The following is a 19119-nucleotide window of genomic DNA, read 5'->3' as shown; positions in this document are numbered from 1 at the left end:
GGTTTTTTATTACATCATTGTGCATTCTGCGGTGTGCCCTGTATATACTATCGTCTCCATTTATAGACAATTTATCTAACTGTGGAGAGATAAATATCTAAGCTGTTCGAGATAACTTTGTAACCCTTTCCAGCTATATGCAAAGCAACAATTCTTGATTGTAGGTCTTCTGAGATCTCTTTTTTGCAAGGCATGGTCCACTTCAGCAGATGCTTCTTGTGAATAGCAAACTCAAAATGTGTGTGTGCTTTTTATAAGCCAAAGTAGCTATAAAACACACCTCCAATCTCGTTTCATTATTTGGATGCCAGGTTTGACAACTCTAATTCGCTTTTGTTGACATCATTAGTCTAAGGGTTCACATACTTTTTTCAACCTACACTGTGAGTGTTTGAATGATGTATTCAATATGTACAAAAAATACAATAATTTGTGTGTTATTGGTTAAAACAGACATTGTTTGTTCATTTTTGTAACTTAACTCAAACCAGATTTTAAGACAAATTTATACATAAATGCAGGTAATTCCAAAAGATTCAAATACTTTTTGTTGTCACTGTATATAGTAGTGAGGTATGCATATTTGGACATGGAGTTACTTTGAGGGAGTGACTAGAGCCATATCTAATGACTACTATATCATAGAGACTTTGCGTGTGGACTGTTTTGACTTGGGCCAGTAAGCAACAACACCTAAAACACACTAGCAACCACATACCAACACTAAAAAAACACCCAGAACATCCTAGCAAGAGAGTTTTGCAAGGGCAAGCACCAATCATTTCTTCTTCTAGAAAATCTAATTTTGTGTTCGTCTCATTTGCTATCATTAACCCTTTCATACGTACCATCACACATATGTGAGGGTTAATAACTGGGCCCCGCAGAGTAAGGTCACACTTATGTGTTTCTGCAACAGCCAGTTACATTACAAGCTGCCAGATTCAAATCAGGCTGCGCTGGTCAAGCGTCTGTAGTTTATATTCGCTCAAACAGTTACTCATACAGTCTTTTAAACCACAGAATAAGTTTATTTTATATACATACATCCAACTCATCACCAAAGTAGCATGATAAAAAGTTTACAGCTCTTATACGCAGTCAATACATCAAACGCGATCTTCCTCCGATGCATGCTGCCATTTGTTTACATTAGTAGCGGTTGTCATTCGTCAAACAATCAGCTACTCAGAGAGTCTTTTCAAGCACATAATATGTTTAGTTTATGTAACAAACAGCCAAATTGTACCACAATAACAGTTCACAGCTTGTATATGCACAGCCATCAAATATATACGCAATCTTCCCATGTACGCAGCCACATCTGCTTATTAGGTGCAGATGCAGTTTTCATTCACACAAACGGCAACTCAAACAGTTTTTTCAGGCATATAATACATTTGTGTGGCATGGGGGGCGTGGTCATGTGTCAGCCTGCGGGAGAGGGAGAGCGGTAAGGATCTTCACCTGGATTATGACTACTCTAACACCTGTCTCTGATTATAGTGATGGTGGAGGGAGACCTGAAAAGGCATGCCAGAGTGTCAGAGTGGGGAGAGAGCACCAGGGATGAGCAAGAGACACAAACAACACAACCATCCCCTTTTGAGTTGTCTAAGCCGTGACATTCTGTATAAAATAAAGAGACTAACCTTAACTGTTCGCTGTCTCCTGACTCCTCCATTGCCCATGAACATAGAGCTTTTCACAATTTGTTTTCTGAAAAGACAGCCAAACTATCAGCAAAGCACCACGATAACAGTTTAAAACTCATATACTCACAGTGAAAACATGCTGATTGAGCGTGATATCCCATGCACGCAGCCAAGTCTGTATACAAAAGCGCTTGTCTCACACACACACACACACACACACACACACACACACACACTCACTCACACACTCAATGTCTGAGATGTCAAACAGTGCCTAGTCAAACCGAACTGCTGATATTATTTGTTCATTTGTTTTTTACAACTATAAAAACTAAATAAATAAAACAAAAACAGTACAGCAGACATAACCTATTTGTTCACATGTTTACTATATTATATATAGTATTTTTTTATGATAAGAAATCAAAAATGTAAATCAAATAAAAAAAATTGGTCTACACTCTGCCCCCCTCTACCGGCTGTGCAGTCACATGCAAAAATAACTCACTCCAGGGGACACTGCAGAGGAATTTAGACCCTACTCATGAAAAGGTTAAATTGCCTTCAATGTACTGTATGTATATTGTATGTGAGGTGTACATATGCAACACCATCATATCAGCAATCTGTCAGACTGCTCTCTAGATATCAGCATTGACTTTGGACACTGCAAGCCTGAAATCAGTCTACCACTACTGTGTTTTGCCAAATATTTTAGCAATATCCATCAGTGTGATTAGTAGTTACTCTGCTTCTTCTCAGCCCAAATCTTCATGCAGGTAATTACTGAGTTCGGCCTTGTTGTAAGTCTGAAGAGGGCTTTAACGCTTAACTGAAGTTCGGTCAGTATGAAGCTTCAAAGTCACCTGTCCCACCACCTTAATAACACACAGACACAAATCATGTGGATTTGCATGAATAAATATAGGAACTTCAAGCAATTAGATAGCATAGCAGTGTGGCCTGCCTGTGTGCCACATTGACTCAATTAGAGAGCTTGTTATGCCTCCATTAGCACTAATGAGCAGGACAGAGTGGGTGAGGGGTTGTGGAAGATGGGGGAATGAGATGGGATCTGCCCTCTCTTTCACACTCACTCTCTCTCTTTCTATGCTTATTGTTTACCTGTCAATTATTCACTCTCAGTGCAGGGCAAATGGAAGGACAAGTGACCGCCACTATCGACATGCTTCACTCACTCACTCACTCACTCCCTTTCTTTCTCTCTCTCTCTCTCTCACTCTCTCTGTCCTCTGTCTATCTCATTCTCATTCTGTTGCTGTAATTAGTATGATCTTTGTTTCTCAACTCTCTCTCTCTATCTCTTTTATTCTCTGTTGTCTATTCTATTCCATTTGTATTGACTGGAGATGCATGTCTCTGATGTTCTAATTCCTCTTATGTCCAATTATTTTTGTTTTTCATTGAATGGACAAAAGTGTTTGACATTAAAAAGAAGTCCATTCCAGACTTGACAAATTGACTTTGAAAGTAAATGGTGACTGAGGCTGACCTTCTGCTTTACATCTCCTTTTGTGTTGCATGGAAGAAAGAAAGTAATACAGGTTTGGAACAACATTAGGGTGAGTAAATGATGACAGAATTTTCATTCTGGGTGAACTATCCCTCTAATAATTTACTGTGTATTTTTGTGTCTCTTTCTTGTAGGTGTGATTGATTTTCTGGTCAGCCAGCATCCCATCGCGCAGGTCCTGCGTGATCATGTGATCTTTAAGATTGTACCCATGCTCAACCCTGACGGTGTGTACCTGGGAAACTACAGGTCAGAGTGGAAGCCAACCAATCACAGCCCAAATTCTTTAATATGCTATATACTTTAGTAGCCCTTGTGTAGTCACATATTGAATTTTCATCAGAATTATATTTTTATATAAAAATAATATTTTTATGTATTAACATAAGAGAAATTATTTCAGATAATAATTAATTAATTATATAATTTATTGTTTTATATTATATTATTTCTATGATTTATTAATAATATAAGTAATTTATCTAACTTACTATTTTATCTGGAAGTAGACAACTGATAAGGTTGGATTGAAATTCTTGCATTAGCTATGAGCAAAATTCTGAATTAAGAATTATGAATTTTAATTGAACTGCTCATGCCCCACAGGATGTTGAATTGGAATTTGATTCTAAATGACAAGAAGAGGGGTTTACTTAATTACAATTAAAAGAAAGCCAGAGGAATTTCATTAGTCTAACACAAGTTTTGTGACAAAACATAAATAAGTGCATCATTCATTATGACTAATTATGCCTATTTATTTCCTGATATGTATAATACATAGATTTGCTTCCTGTAATCTATTCTTATACAATAGTTGTGTGTGTGTGCAGCAGCCAGTGAAGTCTGCACTGGGGCCACAGAAGGTCATGAACGGCAGGTGTTGTTTTCACTCCTAATCCCATTATTGGCTTTTATATAATGGTGGCAATCATTCTGAATACGCCAGTGGCTCTCTGCTTTTTCTCATTGGCCTGCAAAAACTGTGTCCATGACTGCCACCTTGTGTTGGCTCTCGGACACTGCAAAGCTGCAGAGGTGGATCAATGGTGGTGACAGGGCTGACATACAGTACATCGCCACCACTGGCCTCTGAAGGTGCTCTCAACAGCAACTTTACCCAATGCTGCCTCACCGAGAGCCAGTGAGTTCCATAATTAGAGATCTGATCCATCTCTCCCTCTCCTTCTCTCTGCCCTGGATCAGTAGTTTTTTTTGTGCTCCAGAGAGAAAGAGAGAGAGAGAGAGTACAAGCAGATGCAGGAGGGGACGTGGGATCAATCCTTGCTGACTGGGGATTAGTGTTGTTTAGAGAGCAGCAGCACTGAATATAGGTCCAGCTCAAAGTCACAGAGACTCAGCAGGACAGCAGCAGGGGGCGAGGAGGGGCTGAAACATCTATCTGTCCACCACATCGTTCCACTGCCTCAGGGAAAGTAGAGTTAAAAACAGAGATGTAGTAGAGCCCATGTGAGAGATCTTAGTATCGCATAGCCAGACCTTGGCATAAATAATGATGGCATAAGGACTGGTCCACAACGCAGTTTAATTCTGGCCAAGAACTGCCCACTTAGACAGGAAGAAACCATCTGAGCAACATGTAAAGCGACCAACCAATTCAATTGTTTTTCACATGTTGTTTAGGAGTGGGTTTATCTGAAATAGACTGTAGCACAATAATAGACCAGTGTGGAAATAATTTATTCAAATAGTGGCGTGACCATTTAAAAACCATCAAAGCAATAGTGGAAAACATGTGTAGGCATTTACATTTACATTTAGTCAATAAACAGACGCTTTTATCCAAAGCCACTTTTTGTCATACAAAAGTCAACAATATCTGCAGTATCACACTGCTGAAGTAGTAGGAGGGTGAATGATCATGAAATAGACGTTGTGCCTCTTTGCGACAGGACCACCAGGTGTCACTTATTTTTTGACCACAGAGAGCGAGCTGGGACATAGACCTGGAGGAGTGAATTGAAGTAAGAGGGTTCAGTTGGCTGTCTTGAAGGCAAGAGTCAAAGTTTGAAATTTGATCCGGGCAGCTACAGGTAGCCACTGGTGTGAAATCACGAGTGGGGTGTTGTTAGTCCTCTTTGACTGATAAAAGATCAGACACGCTGCTGTGTTCTGGACCATCCACAATGGCTTAATCATGCAAGTTGGGAGGTAGGGCCCACAGAGCAATACAGTAGTCCAGTCTTGAGATGACCAGAGCTTGGACCAGGAGCTATGCAGCATATTTAGACAGGAAAGGTCTGATTTTCCTGATGTTGGAAAGCACAAACCTGCATGACTGGGCGGTTGATGAGACGTGGGCAGTGAAATTAAGCTGGTCATCTACCAACACTCTCAGGTTCTGGGCTGTCCTGGTTAGCATTAGTGTTGTTGAACCAAGATGAATATTGAGGTTGTGGTCAACAGACGGGTTGGCTGGGATCAGGAGGAGTTCTGCCTTTGCCAGGTAGAGCTGAAGGTGACGTTCCTTCATCTAGGCCGAGATCTCCGAGAGGCAGGCAAAGATACAAGCTAAGACAGTGGGGTCATCAGGCAGGAACGACAGGTAGAGCTGCATATCATGTGCATAGGAAAAGTCTACCACTAGACATTGTGATCAGATTTTATGTCCTTCCAAAAGTAATAAGTACTGGTTATTTGACAGACATATTTATAAAACAAAGTGGAAAATACAGTTCTGCTTGTTGATATTTAGTTAACTTGCTGGTAAGTCTGCAATAGCACACTGAAAACCAGACTTTAAATTCCTCAATGCCGACCCGCTGTTTACAAACACGCCAGTGGAGCCCTTTGTCTGGGCAGCCCGGCCGCAGAAACGCAGAAGGAAAAGGGGAAACAGAGCCGGCATTCTCATCAGAGTAAGACATCACGCAAATCGACCCCCGCTACCCAGTATTCTACTGGCAAATGTTCAGCCTCTGGACAGCAAGCTCTGAGAGCCGAGAGCGCGGATCTCTTTCCAACAAGAGACGAGGGAATGTTGCATTATCTGCTTTACAGAAACTTGGATGTCTGCTGAGATTCCAGATTCAGCCATCGAACCCACGTGGTTCTCCATGTTCCGAGCGGACAGAGCGAAAGACCTCTCAGGTAAAAGCAGAGGTGGTGGTGTATGTTTTATGGTCAACAAATCCTGGTGTGATCAGAGAAACGTACATTCTATCACGTCTTTCTGCTCTCCTGATCTGGAATTTCTCATGCTTCTGTGTCGACCATTCTGGCTACCGAGGGAATTCACAGCGGTCATTATCACAGCTGTGTACATCCCCCCACAAGCCGACACAGACCAGGCACTCAAGGAACTGTACGGGATTATAAGCAAGCAGGAAACCGTGCACCCTGAGGCCGCGTTCATTGTGACCGGGGACTTTAACAAAGTCAATTTTAAATCAATCGCACCAAAATAACACGAACACATCAGTTTCAACACACGAGGGGACCGGGTTTTGGACCATTGCTACTCTCCCTTCCGGGATGGCTACAAATCCCTACCCCTCCCACCATTTGGCAAATCAGACCACTCTTCCATTCTGCTTCTGCCCGCTTACAGGCAGAAACTGAAACAGGAAGCACCCACCCTCAGAACGATCCAATGCTGGTCGGACCAATCAGATTCTATGCTACAAGACTGTGGACTGGGAGATGTTCCGGTCCACCTCTGATGACAACATCGAGGTGTGCACTGATAGCGTAACGTGTTTCATCAGAAAGTGCATAGAGGATGTTGTTCCGACCAAAACAATACGGATCTACCCCAACCAGAAGCCATGAATAAATAGCGATGATTGCGCTGTACTTGATGCGCGGACCTCCGCTTTTAATTCCGGGAATGCGGAGGAGCATAAACAAACCAGCTATGCACTCCGCAAAACTATCGGAGCAGCCAAACGCCAGTACAGGGACAAGATTGAAGGACAGTTTAACACCACCAACTCAAGAAGCATGTGGTAGGGAATTAATATCATTACAGACTTTAAAGGGAATAAAAACTCTGCCGTGAACACCGTTGCCTCTCTCCCGGATGAGTTAAATATTTTTATGCTCGTTTCGAGGGAAATAACACCGCCCGCACGGAGAGAGCTCTCACGGCCGAAGCTACAGAGGTTAGTTTACTCTCTGTCTCTGTAGCGGATGTAACACGATCCTTCCGACGGGTGAATATCCGTAAAGCCGCGGTACCAGACGCCATTCCAGGCCACGTCATCAGAGCGTGCGCAAACCAACTGGCTGGTGTTTTTACGGACATTTTCAACCTTTCCCTCTCCTTGTCTGTGGTCCCCACATGCTTTAAAATGTCAACCATTGTGCCTGTACCAAAGCAATCCAAAATCACTTGCTTAAATGACTGGCATCCTGTTGCTCTGACCCCCATCATCAGCAAATGCTTTGAGAGACCAATCAGAGATTACATCTGCTCTGTGCTGCCTCCATCACTGGACCCATTGCAGTTTGCTTACCGCAACAACCGCTCCACTGATGATGCCATTTCATCTACAATACACACTGCTCTCTCCCACCTGGAAAAAAGGAACACTTATGTGAGAATGCTGTTTATAGACTACAGCTCAGCATTCAACACCATAGTGCCCTCCAAGCTTGATGTGAAACTCCGGGCTCTGGGCTTAAACAGCTCGCTGTGCAGCTGGATCCTGGACTTCCTGTCAAGCAGATGCCATGTGGTTAGAATGGGCAGAAACATCTCCTAATCACTGACCCTCAACACTGGAGCCCCGCAGGGCTGTATTCTCAGCCCACTCCTGTATTCCCTGTACACACATGACTGTGTGGCAACACATAGCTCCAATGCCATCATTAAGTTTGCTGATGATATGACAGTGGTAGGTCTGATCACTGACAATGATGAAACGGCCTACAGAGAGAAGGTGCTCACTCTGACATGCTGGTGTCAGGAGCACAACCTCTCCCTTGTCAGCAAGACAAAGGAGCTTGTGGTGGACTTCAGGAGAAGAGAAAGAGAACACAGCCCCATCACCATCAATGGAGCACCGGTGGGGAGAGCCAACAGCTTCAAGTTCCTGGGTGTCCACCTCACAGAAGAACTCACATGGTCCGTCCACACTGAGGCCATTGTGAAGAAGGCTCATCAGCGCCTCTTCTTCCTGAGACGGTTGAGGAAGTTTGGAATGAACTGCCACATCCTCACACGGTTCTACACCAGCACTGTAGAGAGCATCCTGACTGGCTGCATCACTGCCTGGTATGGCAATAGCACCGCCCACAACCGCAAAGCCCTACAAAGGGTGGTGCGAACTGCCAGACACATCATCGGAGGTGAGCTTCCCTCCCTCCAGGACATATATACCAGGCGGTGTGTATAAAAACTCAGAGGATCATCAGAGACTTCAGCCACCCAAGCCATGGGCTGCTCTCACTGCTACCATCAGGCAGGCGGTATCGCAGCATCAGGACCCGCACCAGCCGACTTCATGACAGCTTCTTCCCCCAAGCAATCAGACTTCTGAACTCTTGATCTCTCATGATCAATATACATCAGCACTGCACTTTATTAATCTTATTATCTCACACTGGACTGTCTTAAATTATATTCTCTCTTAATAACACACTGGCAACTGACTACAATACAATACAATACAACCTACTGTATATTTTATATATACTATATATACTATTTTTATTGTATAATGTGTATTCTATATTGTGTGTATATGTATTCTATATTGTGTGTATTGTATACTGTACAATATTCTATATTGTGTGTATTGTATACTGTATATTGTATATTATTATTTGTATATTGTGTTGTGTGTAATTATGTGTATATTAGATATGTAAATTGTGATGTGTCTGCTATGTTGCTCGGAACTGCACCCAAGACTTTCACCCACTATTGAACTTGTGTATATGGTTGTGTGACAATAAAAGTGAAGTGAAGTGAAGTGAAGTCCCTCAAATTAAGATCTGAATATCTTTCAGACTTTGGCAAATCCAGTGACTATTTATTCCTCAAAAGCTTTCATTTTATCAACCCGGTATCTTGTAAAAACAAAGTGGGTGTGTATTTGCGTAAAGTTGCATAAAGCCAGCCAATCATATTTGAATTTTCCCTATCAAGAAAGTGCCTTCCAGTTTTGTGTTCAATATGCAGCAGACAGTCAATGAACAGACTATGAGACTAGATTGTAGTGTTGGGTTCGAGTCCACCTTAGTCGAGTCCGAGTCAGGTCCGAGTCTTTAAACAATCGAGTAGTGTGTTATATAGCTGTTTGTGAATGTAAAAAAGTCTGCAAAGTTTCAAAAATCAAAGTGCACCAAATATGGAGTTATTAACACCAAAAAGAAAGAACCGATTCTGAACACCTGAAACGAGTCGTTAGTAATTCCAGACTTACTTCCTGTACTAACCTACATAATTTGTTAACAAAAAACCCGCCTCTGGTCTGTTTACATGTACAGCCAGTGCAGGCTTTTAGCCTGTTAGCTGTTAGCCTCTGCTAACCAGCTAACTTGCGTTATTGTCAAACTACATATAAACTTACCACAGAGAAATGTCCTGTTCTCGTCGTGCTTGCGATGGTGGTTCGGGTTGATCTTCCGATGTATCACCATCGGACTCGGGCTCAAATTGGTAAGGTAAAACAGACATTTTTTCAGACGGATCTGAAACTTGGATATGGTAGTGGCCGTTTCCTTTCCGACACGCGCTGTAAGCAGTAGACCAGTCACAACAGACTGGGACATCTTTGAATTATAAATTATAAATAAAATATTTTGCTGCCAAAATAACTTCATATTTCATTGTGCATTTTATTGTGGAAAAAACAGTAAAAGAAAATATTTTAAGCAGCTCGTCCATGCTTTTAAAATAGAAAAACAATAAATAGGTGATGTTTATCTGTTTTTCAGAGTTGCAGTCTGCTTTAGCAATAACACATTTTTTCCTGACTATTTAAAAAGTTACGGTTAATTCATCAATTTAAGTTGACAACACTGCGTGGATCACAAGAGACTACAGATGCCTACATGTGTGGATACATTACGCCTAAGACTTAATAGCCCAATATTAATAATATTTTTCTGAATTTTTATTTTTATATGATGTTTTAGTAAACTGTGAGAGACATGATGTGGATGACTTGACTTAAATTAAGTTCTTAACCATGACGAAACAGCGATGCGAGCACCGTCTTTGCTGCACAAACGCCACATGCGATTTTACCAGCTGTCAGGTCCCGTGCCATGCGAAACTGCCTTGTAGTTTCTAGTACATTGGCTACATACCTGTCTTTATGTGTTGGTCGTGCCAGCAACCTCGGTAATCCATGTTATACAGCAGTCTCCGTAGTAACATTCAAGCACATTGGTTGACTGAGTGTGCCGCTCCGCAGGTGTGTTTGCTCAACACGGTGAAACAAACTCTTGCTATGTCTACGACATCAGGGGGTGCTACAACTGCTTGCTGACAGAGTGCCCATTTATTTCTGTTTCGCTATTTTTTTAAAAATGTAGTTTGTTCACAAATCAAATGCCATGGACTCGGCTGGACTTGGAAAAAAATCCAGAGTCCCAAAGGCTTGAGTCCGAGTCAAGTCCGAGTAAAAATGCATCCGAGTCCGTGACAAGTCCAAATCCATTAAAATTGGACTCATGACTCAGACTCAAGTCCGAACTCGAGTACCTCAACTCTACTAGATTGCCCTTACAGCCATAGCTAACAAACAAAGGGTGCACGTGCATGTTAATGTCTGCATTTCTGGCTTTCACCCTAAGCTTGACTGCGATGTTCAAACTCAGTAACTTTTAACCACTTCAAGTCAAAAGCATGAAAGTAGTTTGACCCCGTCTCCACATTAGGCGCAACAAGATGAAGCCAGCTGTAACAGCAACAACTGATGCGTATCAAGACATTTCGTCACTTGCTTACTTTCTATTTCTGATGTGTCACACTGGGTAGCCATGCCTACATGAAATCTCATTAGTCCAAAATCCTGGTTAACATAGATTTATTTTAAACATAAAATATGTTCTGATTGGCCATATTGTCACTTTGCACCATATTTTGCTGTCAGTGAGAACAGAATAATTACTTGACGCTGTAAACTTGTGTAGTGCCTGGTTAGGATATGGTGTTGTTGTTTTCTCATTGTTTTATTTGGTTTGTGTGTTTCCATTGTAGGTGTTCTCTGATGGGCTTCGATCTGAATCGTCATTGGCAGGATCCTTCCCCCTGGGCCCACCCCACTCTACATGCCGTCAAACAACTCATTGTCCAAATGAACCAGGACCCAGTAAGTGACCATTTACTCTATATAGCAGCAATAGACAAAATTCTGTATACAAACAACATGGACAAAATGCAACATCCACATCCATTCATATGCTGGAATTCCCATACATTCAGGAACTTTACTTGAGCCTGTCATGTAACAAAGACAAGAAAATCCAGAATTAATTGGAGAATCATATATGAGTGTTTTAGATGCAAATAACCATATGTCAGATACATACACTGCATGCCCAATTATTAGGCAAATTGTATTACTCAAGATTCATTTTATTGTTGAACAAACACAATGCTCTCAGTCAATCCAAAATGTTATTGAACCTCAAACCTGAATGTTTAACAAAGAAAAAGTGAGTTTTGTCTTTCTCAAGGGAATATATATGTGTGCACAATTATTAGGCATCTATTAGTGTGCACAATTATAGGCAACTAAATTACAAAAATAATTTCTCCCAACTCAGTTGTTTATTTTCAATTTTTAGAGTAGGTGCAACAAATAAGTAACACAAAATGACAATTAAATAACATTTTTGGCCTTTCAAAAATATTCAGCGACCAATTTAGCCACCCTTCTTTTCAATAACTGCCATGAGCCTTCCATCCATGGAGTCTGTCAGTTTCTTGATCTGTTCACGGCCTCCCAAATGCTGTTCAAAGAGGTGTGTTGTCTTCCCTCACTGTAAATCTCACGTTTGAGAAGGGCCTACAAGTTCTCAGTAGGATTTAAGTCAGGTGAGGAAGGGGGCCAAGTCTTTGAGGCCCTTGCTGGCTAGCCAAGCAGTGGAGTACTTGGATGCATGTGATGGAGCATTGTCCTGCATAAAGATCATGGCCTTCTTGAATGCTGAGGACTTCTTCCTGTACCACTGCTTGAAGAAAGTACTTTCCAGAAACTGGCAGTAGGTTTGAGAGTTGAGTTTCAGTCCATCTTCAACTCGAAAAGGTCCAACTACCTCATCCTTAATGATAGCAGCCCATACCAGTACCCCTCCTTCACCTTGTTGGCACCTGACTCGAAGTGGTGCCCTGTGTCCATTAGTGATCCAGCCACAGGCCCATCCATCTGGTCCATCAAGATCACTCTCATTTCATCTGTCCATAAAACCTTTGAAAAATCTGTCTTCATGTATTTCTTTGCCCAATCTTGATGCTTCAACTTGTGAATATATTCAGTGGTGGTCGTGTTTCAGGCTTCTTGACCTTGGCCATGACTCTGAGCACTTGACACCTTGTACTTCTGGACACTCCAGGTATGTTGCAGTTCTGGAATATGGTAGCATTGGAGGATAATGGGTTCCTGGTAGCTTCACATTTAATTCTTCTCAAGTCTTTTGCAGTTAATTTGTACCTTTTCTTCTCCATGCGTTTTTTTGCGCCCCAGTTGACTATTCGCAACAAAACGTTTGATTGTCCGTCCCTCACTACACAAGTACATACCACCTGAAAATGATTGAATCCAATAAGCATTCAAGTTTATATGGTTTGGAGAAAATGTACATGGAAATAATGATAAAATCAGAATACTCACTTGCCTAATAATTGGGCACGCAGTGTATAGAAATTTGCTGCCACTTTTGAAAAAAAGAGCCCAGTGCAGATGTTTACACGCATGCAACCAGATACGATTTGTGCCAGATGCCAATTGTTTGCAATTGGTTGACCATGAAAATGTAGCCTTGGTGTCTGTTGAACATAATCCAATGTCCTTGGCATGAGCCAAGTGATACTACAACACTTGACAGTCTGTACTGTGTTTGTGCTTTGACCAACAATAGAGTGTAAACCAACCCTTAAGGTAAATGCAGTTTAATATAAACACACCGGTACATGCATACACTCTGTCTTTGAAACGCAAGGTTAAAGTACAGTATAGTGTGTATATCAACAGCCTGGCTCACCAAATAAGGGCCAACGTGCTGTTCGAAGCAGAAAAAGAGTGTCTACAACTCAGCATTTTTCAGAGTTAATACATGTATTCATTTATTTGGCATACGCCTTTATCCAAAGCAACATACAATGCATTGAAGATGTACATTTCATTTTGTACATTTCTTGGGAATCGAACCCATGTCCTTTGCATCGATAGAACCATGCTCTACCAGTTTAGCTACAATAACATTCAGAATCAGTGTATCCATGTGTATGAGTGTAAATGTTCACAACCAGAGCACTTCCTCTGCTCAGGTGAGTCTCATACACACACTATCTCTCCTCTTGTTCTCTCTTTGTTGGAGAAAGCACTGCATCTACTTCCTTTATGTTAATTATAGTAGCAGAGTGAGGTTGTCGGATTAGTGAAGGTCAGATGCTGTCCTGGGAATTGTCTGCCCTTTCCTGCTCTTTCACATCCTGATAAGACCGGCAGGCACTCTCAGGAGCGGAGGGCAGTGCCATGCGGCTTAACCTTTCCCCCAGGCCTGACACACTGATCAATGTGTTCCTTCATGGGAGAGTAATCTGCTCATGTTCCTCACATCACTACAAACATACACACATGGTTCAATCACATTGTGAAATTACATATGTGGAACACTGAATGGTTGCACACTTTCCACGAAATGTGTACATCCCGCCAAAAGCCGACACAGACCGTGCACTCAAGGAACTGTATTGGACTATAAGCAAGCAGGAAACCGCGCACCCTGAGGCTGCGTTCATTGTGACCAGAGACTTTAACAAAGCCAACTTCAAGTCAATAGCACTGAAATACTACATCAGTTCAACACACGAGGGGACCGGGTTTTGGACCACTGCTACTCTCCCTTCCGGGATGGCTACAAATCCCTCCCCCGCCCACCATTTAGCAAATTGGACCACTCTTCCGTTCTGCTTCTGCCCGCTTACAGGCAGAAACTGAAACAGGAAGCAACCACCCTCAGAACGATCCAGTGCTGGTCGGACCAATCAGAATCTACGCTACAAGACTGTTTTGATCACACGGACTGGGAGATGTTCCGGTCTGCCTCTGATGACGACATCAAGCTTTACGCTGATAGCATAATGTGTTTCATCAGAAAGTGCGTAGAGGATGTTGTTCCGACCAAAACAATACGGATCTACACCAACCAGGAACCTTGGATTAATAGCGATGTTAGCGCGGCACTTGATGCACGGACCTCTGCTTTTAATTCTGGGAACGCGGAGGAGCATAAACAAGCCAGTTATTCCCTCCACAGAACTATCAGAGCAGCCAAATGCTAGTACAGGGACAAGATTGAAGGACAGTTCAACACCACCAACTCTAGAAGCATGTGGCAGGGAATTAATATCATCACGGACTACAAAGGGAATAAAAACGCCGTGAACACCGCTGCCTCTCTCCTGGATGAGCTAAATACTTTTTATGCTCGTTTCGAGGGAAATAACACCGCCCTCGCGGAGAGAGCTCTCGCAGCCGAAGCTTCAGAGGTTAGTTCACTCTCCGTCTCTGTAGCGGATATAACCCGATCCTTCCGACGGATGAATATCTGTAAAGGCGCGGGTCCAGACGCCATTCCGGGCTGTGTCATCAGAACGTGCGCGAACCAACTGGCTGGAGTTTTTACTGATATTTTCAACCTTTCCCTCTCCTTGTCTGTGGTCCCCACATGCTTTAAAACGTCCACCATTGTGCCTGTACCAAAGCAATCCAAAATCACTTGCTTAAATGACTGGCGTCCTGTTGCTTTGACCCCCATCATCAGCAAATGCTTTGAGAGACTAATCAGAGATTACATCTGCTCTGTGCTGCCTCCATCACTGGACCCATTGCAGTTTGCTTACTGCAATAACCGCTCCACTGATGATGCCATTGCATCTACAATACACACTGCTCTCTCCCACCTGGAAAAAAGGAACACATATGTGAGAATGCTGTTTGTAGACTACAGCTCAGCATTCAACACCATAGTGCCCTCCAAGCTTGATGTGAAACTCCGGGCTCTGGGCTTAAACAGCTCGCTGTGCTGCTGGATCCTGGACTTCATGTCAAGCAGACGCCAGGTGGTTGGAATGGGCAGTAACATCTCCTAATCACTGACCCTGCAAAGGGTGGTGCGAACTGCCAGACACATCATCAGAGGTGAGCTTCCTTCCCTCCAGGACATACTATATACCAGGCGGTGTGTGAAAAATGCACGGAGGATCATCAGAGACTCCAGCCACCCGAGCCATAGGCTGCTCTCACTGCTACCATCAGGCAGGCGGTATCGCAGCATCAGGACCGACACCAGCCGACTTCATGACAGTGACCCCAAGCAATCAGACTTTTGAACTCTTGATCTCTCACGATCAATATACATCAGCACTGCACTTTATTAATCTTATTATCTCACACTGGACTGTCATAAATTAAATTATTAACAACACACTGGCAACTGACTATCAACCGACAGCCTGAATGTCAATACAGTGCAATACAAACTACTGTACATTTTATATATACTATATATACTATTATTTATTGTATAATGTGTATTCTATATTGTGTGTATTATATACTGTACATTGTATGTTATTATTTGTATATTGTGTTGTGTGTAATTATGTGTATATTACATTTTAAATTGTGTTGTGTAAATCTGATGTTTATTGTAAATTGGTATATGTCTCATCACTGTCACGACTGCTATGTTGCTCGGAACTGCACCCAAGAATTTCACACACTATTGCACTTGTGTATATGGTTGAGTGACAATAAAAGTGATTTGATTTGATTTGATTTGAAATAGATCATGTCCTAAAATCAGATAAGAAAACAAGCAGCCATTAAAGGGTTAGTTCACCCAAAAATACTCACCCTCATATTGTTCCAAACCTGTGTGACTTACTTTCTTCCACTGAACACTAAAGGAGACGTTTAGCAGAATGATAGCCTCAGTCAACATTCATTTTCATTGGTTTTTGGTGGAACTATCCCTTTAACGTCAAATATACTTTTATGTAAAAATATTGACCACACAGTCAGGTTTTATGGGCCTCTGTAGCCAGACTTGTTTAAGGGTCGTTCACACATACAATGATTTGCAGCAGCAAATCATCCAGAAGTCATTCATTTCCAAAAATAATTGAAAATTTTCAAATATGGCAATGTAATGTCCAATCAACCAACTACTAATAGGAGTGAAGAGACTGGAGAACATGCTATACAGTCTCCTGTGAGATACTGTAATCAAGTGTAGGCAAGATGGAGAAGTTAATGTTAATGTGAGTGATTTCACTGTTCTATATGATTTGTCTTTGTCTCACATACATGGATATAATAAAAAATGATGTGTGGAAAACTGTGTCAGAAATGATCAGCATTACGAATGAGTTTGAGTCATGCATATATAATTAGTTATCTTGTTAATGATATGATGCATTATGTACTCCAGAATGTTTATTTTTAGCAGCAAGAAAACTGATTTTCTGTCAAATTACAGTGACATCTTGTTTTCACAGGCAATATGTCACATTTGCGATCAGATGTCAAAAGCTATGGATAATTGTGCAGCTCAGCAATAATGTTTGGGCAACTTTCAGTAGGAACGCCTACTAGTCACCAACCACACAGCTGCTTGGTGGTAAAATCACTGAATCTGTGAACGGGGCATTACAGTACAACTGAGTCCTCTGTTGCATAGTTGGTTAACTATTAAAATACTACATGTGGGGGGCCTGAGTAGCTCAGCGAGTAAAGATGCTGACCACCACCCCTGGAGTCGTGAGTTCGAATCCAGGGCATGCTGAGTGACTCCAACCAGGTCTCCTAAGCAACCAAAGGCAGCCCAGTTGCTAGGGAGGTTAGAGTCACATGGGGTAACCTCCTTGTGGTCACCATAATGTGGTTCTTGCTCTCGGTGGAGCGAGTGGTGAGTTGTGCGTGGATGCTGCATAAGATAAGATGTGATAAGATGCACGGATTGACTGTCTCAGACACGGAGGCAACTGAGATTTGTCCTCCGCCACCCGGATTGAGGCGAGTCAAATTGGGGAGAAAAGGGGAGAAAAAAAATACTAGATGTAAATCAGAGATAGATAGATAGTTTCTTGGTCACCCTTGGTGCTTAAACCTGATGTCATGACACAGATCAAATGTGCTAGTTACACTGGCTCAACCACTGGATGAAACATGAGTCCTTTAAACATAACTGTGATCAAGTACAGCATTTAGTTTCCATACCTGGGATTGAACCTGCAACTTTATTAGATGAGTAGGTACTTAACCGTTATGCTAACACAACTGTCTTTTAAACACTTTGACATGTATTGTAATGACTGTTCCCTGAAACAGCCTGTGTGTAAATGTGACCTTGTCTATTATGATAGATATTATGATTTTCCTGTTGCTTAACTGGTTTGGTATAGTATAGTACTGCCACTGCTAGGGTCAGTTGTTCAATTCCCAGGGAACACAATAAATGTATCCCTTGAATGCATTGTAATTTGCTTTGCATAAAAGTGTCTGTCAAATGCATTAATGTACAGTAATTGTAGTGATAGAGCACAGCATATGGATCACAATACCACAAATCCCCCACATACTCACCGACTGGTTATTAGAGATCAAAATTTCTAGTCCACATGTATACACACTGGAATCTGCAACAGCTCCTAAATGTCTCAAATCTGTCACTTTCAACGAAAACATTAACATAATTAATTATTAATTCACACGTTCAGCAAATAAATAAATACGCCAACCAACACACAAACAATAAAAAGTAGGCAGATTGTTCATCCACTGATTTACCTCCTATAGGACGTTAATTCATTCATGCAAACTCCAGATATATCTTACTAAGTGACAAATAAAGGAAAGAAAAGGGGAAGCTGAAAGAAAGAAAATAAAAGTAAAGGGGAAAAAGAAAAAAAACAGACTTCAAGTTTATACGGATGTGTAAGATGCTGGTTTTATGAGGATGAAGTGGATAACTCTAGAGACTCTAGGGAGAGGTAAACATTTTATAGCTCTCTCTGGATCCCTCACTTTGTGTCTTTGTTTCACTCCTTTCTGTCCTTTTAAAGAGATTTAGTGAAGTATGAGAAATCACAGTTCCCCTTCTCCTTGTTTTTTTTTTTTTTTGTAGTTGCTAATAACAAGCTTACATAAGTTTGATTTGTTGCCAGATCAAGGGCATGAAGTCAGAAGTTTACCTGTCACTTAGAGGGGTAAACAATGGAACATAACCAGGAAAATCTTATTTCCATTTGTAATTAGTCATTTAGCAGATGAGTTGATCCAAACCAATTTACAGATATACCTATTAGATAGACAATCCACCTGGAGTTAAAGAGTTCACCCAGAAATGAAAATTTTTTCATTTACTCACTCCCGTGTTTTTACAACCCCGTTTTATATTATTTTTTCTTCCGTACAACACAAAAATAAAACTTGGGTAAAACACTGTGCTTCCATCAAACCAATCTACATTTGTTGTATGTAAAAAAAGCAGCTTAGGCATTCTGCCTAATGTCTCATTTTTTGTTTTATGGAAGAAAGAAAATAATACTGGTTTGGAGCAATATGAGGGTGAGTAAATGATGTTAAAATTAAAATTTCTAAGTGAACTTTTCCTTTTAGTGCCTCAAGGGCACAATGGTGAAAGCTTACACATCATCTCTTGCAGGGTTCAAACCTTTTCATTACCATCCCAGATCATTAAGCAATATGCCACAAAACTTCT

The 19119-nt window shown here is 41.5% G+C and overlaps 1 protein-coding gene across 1 annotated transcript in view; it reads left to right on the top strand.

The window, feature by feature from the left end:
* The window catches only part of LOC127415255 (cytosolic carboxypeptidase 6-like), a 594524-nt gene that overhangs the window by 532357 nt on the left and 43048 nt on the right, over positions 1–19119 (top strand). The window contains exons 8-9 of the mRNA XM_051653931.1: positions 3324–3438; positions 11366–11477. Coding sequence (XP_051509891.1) covers positions 3324–3438; positions 11366–11477 — 227 coding nt within the window. The remainder of the gene's footprint in view (positions 1–3323; positions 3439–11365; positions 11478–19119) is intronic.

Source organism: Myxocyprinus asiaticus, chromosome 24 (genome assembly GCF_019703515.2).
Source record: "Myxocyprinus asiaticus isolate MX2 ecotype Aquarium Trade chromosome 24, UBuf_Myxa_2, whole genome shotgun sequence".
In the NCBI taxonomy this organism is placed as follows: Eukaryota; Metazoa; Chordata; class Actinopteri; order Cypriniformes; family Catostomidae; genus Myxocyprinus; species Myxocyprinus asiaticus.
The sequence above is the reverse complement of the archived record's forward strand: the minus strand, read 5'-3'. Positions and strand labels throughout refer to the sequence as shown.